This window comes from Vitis vinifera, chromosome 13, assembly GCF_030704535.1.
Source record: "Vitis vinifera cultivar Pinot Noir 40024 chromosome 13, ASM3070453v1".
In the NCBI taxonomy this organism is placed as follows: domain Eukaryota; kingdom Viridiplantae; phylum Streptophyta; class Magnoliopsida; order Vitales; family Vitaceae; genus Vitis; species Vitis vinifera.
Genome location: NC_081817.1, coordinates 28710329 through 28716328, shown reverse-complemented (window position 1 = coordinate 28716328; position 6000 = coordinate 28710329). Strand labels below are relative to the sequence as shown.

The following is a 6000-nucleotide window of genomic DNA, read 5'->3' as shown; positions in this document are numbered from 1 at the left end:
AGTAATTTAGGCTTATTGAGTTTAGAAGGTTTCTTGGATATTGGTTTTCACCTATAAATTCCTTTTTAGATTTGTCATATCATAATTCTCTTTTTTTATTTTTAGATCAAGATAGTATTATAATACTATAATTTATTCAACATTAAATTTATTTTTTATTTTTAAAATTTTCTTATGTAAAGTTAGTACGATTTAACCTAAATCCAACCCCACCCTACCCTTTGAGTAGATAATCATTTTTAATATTCAAATTAGATTTTTTTTTCATAATCAAATTCAACCTTTGAGTAGATAATCATTTTTAATATTTAAATTAGATTTTTTCCTAGTCAAATTAGATTTGATGAAATTTTTTCGACCCAATTCAATTTGAGCTAGACCCAACATTTGGACAAGTTCAAATAATTGTTTTTAATAAGAAGACTAGATTTGATGAAATCTTTTTTTACCATTCCTACAACACGAGAGTAACTTAACCAAATTTTATAATTTTATAGTTTACATTATTATATGTATTTTTTTTTTAAAAAAAAAGTACATAAAAACATCAAATTATAATTATAACATATATTTTTAAAATTTTCTAAAAAAAATATAAATTTATTTTTAATATTTGCTATTATCTTAAAATTTTGTCTCATTTAACATATATGAAAAATTATACGATCAGAACAACTCAAGTTCAATCCAACTAATCCCGATCAGTGGATTGAATTCAAATAGATTGTATCTTAATTCGAATTAGGCTTAGGTTAACCATCAACTCGACCCAACCCACTCAAGTTACACCAACCCCTCCTTATACCATTTAAATAAAACAGGCTTCTAATTTATTTGAATACATGAAAAGCTTGAACTCAACATTTCAGGCTCATTATCAGATGGCGCTAACCTATGCTACTCACAGAACCCATATTTTTGGATTCTTATGATAGAAGTAGAACAAGGTCCATGAGATCACCAACAGAAACAACATGATCAGAACTAAAAGCACCAATTCGACATGATAAGTTGAAAACCCCAAAAGCTCAAAACAACACAATGGATACTTAGTTGCTGTGCTCTGAAAATTTTCATTTTTCTTTTCATTCTTCATGGAAAATATCTTACAAATCTTCAATAAAATCGATACAGAGTACATTACTCTCCAAGCCCAGAAGCAGCTGCCCTCTATCCTTATGCTTTGTTTACACGAATTCGTTGCCCATCCAAGAACTGAAATGAGGATACAGATGTTGATGTCCATTGAAATAATCAAACAGAAACCAAATGCATTACCAGGCAAGGGTGCTTTTAAATGAAGATCAAAGATATCTGAGAATGAGGGTTGTGCTCAATATTAGTTAAAGATGAAGGTGCTCAACCCTAGAGTCTCAAATTGAAAAAACGCATGAGCACCGCCTAGGCAGTTGTAAGAGACAAATATCTATGCTGTGTTCAGAGAATAATTGAGTGATGCACTCTTTAGTAACAGGGAATCTCGAGTTTTTGTGAGGAAGAAGTGAAAGAAAGCTTAGAGAGGACTGCTCTTTTGTGCTTGTTCTTGACCTTGTAGAAGGAAAAAAACAGGAGGTCATGTGAAAATATTAAACAAATAGACCAAGCAATCAAATATTCCTCTGTACATCTTTTTTAATGGATTAGAGTATACATAGAAGATTATTCAATCACCATCTTAAGCTTTCTTGATGGCCGAGTTCCAAAGTAAGGGCAGGGAGTAGTTTTTTGTTTCTCCTTTTATTTTTTGCTTGCCTATTGGTGCCTATTGTATAGGTTCTGCGTACTTAGGTGCGCCCATTTCCTAGATGCTCTCAATATATTTCCTGATTACCTAAAAAAAGTCCAGTATGTGTTGGAAACTTTGAACTAAATATCAGGGCAAGAATGCTTCTGATTTAAATATTAAAGGGAGAATGAACAACTTACAGCATTGTTGCAAGATGATATAGCAGCTTCAACATCTTCTTCAGACGAGAACGAAACAAAACCAAACCCACTGGATTTTGAGGTTCCTGGAACCCGAGAAACCTTTGCGCTAAGCACCTTTCCTCCCTTCTCGGAGAAAAATTGGGTGAGCGTATCTGTGGTTACTGTCCTGGCAAGGTTACCCACATAAACTTTGTGGGGACTGTCAATGAACTGGGATTCCTCTGCCTGGAGAAGTGACATATCCAGAGTCAGCAAAGGTTTTTCTGTTATATTTACTTTGATCTCCCGTCCTCCAATTTCCTGTTACAGAAAAACCAATAAACTTCAATCAATCATTTACAAGAACTACGAACATTAATAGTGCCTTTACATGTTATGTAATTTTTCCCATACAAAATATTGATTAGCCTTACAGTGCCATTCAGCTTCTCAATTGCTGCATTTGCATCCTCAACAGTCTTCATTGTAACAAAAGCAAATCGGCGACTCCTTCCAGAGTACTTATCATACATCACCTGTTAACAGAAAAAGGGAAAGGAAATCATTCCAAATTGCAAATCAACCCATTAATAAATAGTGCAATCCTTTCCCCTTTCAGTAATTCATTACTCTAGCATCAAAGCAATTTAACAAAGTCAGCGCATAAGTTGTTGACCCACTGCTTCCTTGGAATTGATGGACGTTTTCTTAATTGTTTGAGGTTATGTTTGGTTCTCGAAAAATACCAAAGGAAAGAAAAAAATTGTTAAGAAAAATCATTTTCTATCAAATATAGTTAAAATTAGTTAAAAACTAATGCATTTGTAAGTCATTTAATTTTTATATTGAAGAGTTAAAATAAGTTAAATTAGTTTAAAATAGCATATAAAAATGATTTATTGACTTTAAATTTATTTTTTATTTTCCTTCATTTTTCTTTCCTTCTATTTTCCCTCTTTATTTTCTTTCATTTGCATTTTCCCTCAATTTTTCCAGCAACCAAACATAGCCTAAAAGAAAATGTCTTAATTAGGAGGTAATTTAGGAAAGTTTACTAGCTTTTAACCAAGATGGCCAATCAACATCAAATTTCACTTTCGTCGTTTTTGAGAAGTTCTGTGATAAAACTATGCTTCTTGATCCTCGAGAAGTAAAAAAACAAACAAACAAACAAAACAAAGCAAGCAAACATCATATGATTTAGGTAAAATAAGGTTGTCCTGACCGAAAATTGCCAATTAAAAGTAAGGAATATTTGCATATTTCTAAGAACATCCAAGCATTCAATTCTACTGAATTGTAATTCTGACAGCTTGTAACCCAAGAATCAAAGTTTCCAAACAAATAAATAAACAATCGGAGGCAGTAAAGCACCAGCCCTAGACAATGTTCAAGTGCCATTTGTATTGGGAGTATTTTCTTACTTTCCAAAGTCCAAAAATGAAAGAAAGAAAGAAAGAAAAAACCCGAATCCCAGACCAAACATTTCATCATCTTGAATTGTTTTTAAGGTAAAGTAACAGAATACAGCTAATAAATTCCAACGACAATGCAGTATTGATTAAGTAGCAGAGAACAGTTTACAGAGACCATCAATATCCCGTTGTATCCATCCATTGTCAAGACCACAAACAAATCAAATGTCGAACCATTTGAACTCAAAACGATTATTCCCAACAAACATTCACAAAATTACGACAAAATTTGAGAAAAATGGAGCCGATAATACATGTAGCTATCCATCAAAACCAATCAAATCAAATGAAATCAACAATGAATTGTCGAAAAACCTCTGCTTTCTCGACGGCGCCGTGTTCTTCGACGATCCTTGCAAGCTCCGCACTGTCGAGAGTCCGGGGAATGTTCCCCACGTATAGTCTCCTCGCGGCAACATCGGATGTGGCGACCGGCGCTTCTGCGGTGACGGCGGAGACGGCGATGGGTCGTTTGGGTTTTATGGCTTTGAACGTGACTGAATTGAGGAAATGGAAGGGTTTTAGCGGTTGAATTGAAGGTTTTGAGTGAAGGGTTAGGGTTTTAGTGGGATGGTGGAGGAGGGTTTGTGAGAAGAGCGAGGAAATTGCAGCCATTTTGGGAGAAAAACTTAGGGTTTTAGAGAAAAGATGAGGATGGCATTGTAGTTTTTGCAGTGGAGGGTTGAGGAGATGGCTGGGATTTATCACTTTATCCGAACTGGGGTTTGGCTGTGAGTCACCGGCACGTAACCCCACCCAACCCACGCTATATTTTTATAATTATAATTAATATTTTTTAAAATCTTACATTAATTGGGTATCAAAATCTTTAATAAAATGCTAATCTACGGAAGTGATACCGATGAACAAAATATATTAGCCATTGGAAATTGAATAATTTTTTATTTATTATTAATTTAATACTTATTTTTCACGTAAAAATCAATCTCAAATCACACTGTAGACCTCGTATTTCGGCTCAATGCGCTTCCACTCGAATGACGAACTCGATTTTTATTTGAAAAATGATTTATTTTTATTTTTTTAGAAAAATAACTTGGAATCGCCACTTATTTTTGTTTTATTTTTAAAAAAGTAAACAAAATAAGAAATAAAACCCTAAGTGTGACTTCTCGTTTTGGAAAATGTGGTCGATGAAAATTTGGATTAGGTTCGAAGGTCAGGTTACTTATTGGGAAGGTATGGCAAAGACCATAGCACCCCTCTAAGTCCCTAAAGTCGGGTCTCTACTAATAAAATGAAGCTAACATAGTAATTGATGACGAAATCAATGAATACTCAGAGCGATCATGCACATGTAGGAATCAAAACACTCAATAAAGAACGACCAAAGTGAAATCGAGGCATACTTTGGCATCAAACGATCAATGCATTATCATAAAAATGAGGTCAATGTACAATAAAGAGCATAAAACATAGCTCACATGCCACTAAATCGAGTACAAAATCATTAATAACACGCATGACACTTCATTCAAAATTCATCTTTATTTTAAAGAAAATTTAGTTGATGTTGGGCCCCCACTAAAGCCCATTTTATTTTGCATGAATTAATTTCAATAACTCCATTATTCGGAATCACTGGGTTAGATTCACGCTTATTTCAAAACGTTTTAAAAACAGAGGAGACATAGAAATGGCTTGCTAGAAAGGAAGATGGCGGAAAAACTTTATTGAAAAACGGGTTTTTGAATCCTAAGAAAAATGCTAAAGATGAAAAATGGAGGAGTTGAAATTATTCTTAAGAAAACTAAAATCTAGAAAGTTTTCTTGAATAATGGGATTTAAAAAAATATTTTCAAAATTAAAAATGAAGAAGGGGAAGATAGCACGTGGCCCAAAGGTGGCATGCCAAAAGGTGGCCATGTAAACTGGAAGCAACTAGAAATGGGTTTAAGATAGAGATAACTACATAGGAATGAAGTCCTGAGCCTGACAAATCTTCCCTGAATAACTATTGAACTGTGTTATTCACTTCTATCTAGTTGCATCCAAGAATTTTTAGTTGCTTCTTCTAAAACTGCACCATTTCCATCAGTCATGAAAGCAAGGCCCATAACTTACTCAACCTTATCCTCAAACAAGATTCTTCTCATTTTCCCAACATCCCAAAGTGTGCCTTATCCATTTCTCATCATCTCTTTTTGTAAAATCTTCATGGACATGCGCTCCTCTGCTTTCTTTCCCGGCCTTGGCAGAATGCATAGTGATACATGCGTTTATCAAAAGATTTTCCAACTCTATGGTTTCTGACAAGTCAGAGTTCCATATTAGACTCCTATCCTTCAACTGTACATCATAAAAGCTCTCCCATGCTTTGTCAATCAACTTACAACCTTCCTCTAATGTTTCTCGTCTTTCACTGATCCTTGGTTGCAAAATGCTGATGACACATTGCCGTTAGAGCCTGTATACACAATAGGTAATAATTTTGATGGAAGATCACTCGATTGGAAAAATGATTCCTCATCAAAATATTTCCCGTTTCCAAGATTGGTTGTAGTCTTGATGTCTTTGTCTATGGTGTCTGCTTTCACTGTAAGCATCCATGGTGCCCCGTTTAGTAAGGAAGGACTTCTGAGACCTTCTTTCCTAG

At 34.3% G+C, this 6000-nt stretch overlaps 1 protein-coding gene across 1 annotated transcript; it reads right to left on the bottom strand.

Annotated features, from left to right (window-relative positions):
* Positions 1–1057: 1057 nt before the first annotated feature.
* Positions 1058–4119, bottom strand: LOC100266645 (small ribosomal subunit protein cS22). Its single transcript, XM_002265593.5, has 4 exons — positions 3699–4119; positions 2343–2444; positions 1927–2229; positions 1058–1215 (listed from the first exon to the last, which is right to left on the bottom strand). Exons 1-4 carry the CDS (start codon positions 3996–3998, stop codon positions 1177–1179), a joined length of 744 nt encoding a protein of 247 aa, XP_002265629.1. The 5' UTR covers positions 3999–4119; the 3' UTR covers positions 1058–1176.
* Between the last annotated feature and the right edge of the window lie 1881 nt (positions 4120–6000).

Excerpts from the sequence above, each read along its gene's own strand:
- LOC100266645 (XM_002265593.5), bottom strand. The coding sequence starts at position 3,998 with ATGGCTGCAATTTCCTCGCTCTTCTCACAAACCCTCCTCCACCATCCC. Across the intron at positions 2,230-2,342 it reads TTGAGAAGCTGAATGGCACT|GAAATTGGAGGACGGGAGAT; the intron begins GTAAGGCTAATC and ends TTTCTGTAACAG. Across the intron at positions 1,216-1,926 it reads TATCATCTTGCAACAATGCT|TTCTTGGATGGGCAACGAAT; the intron begins GTAAGTTGTTCA and ends TCCTCATTTCAG.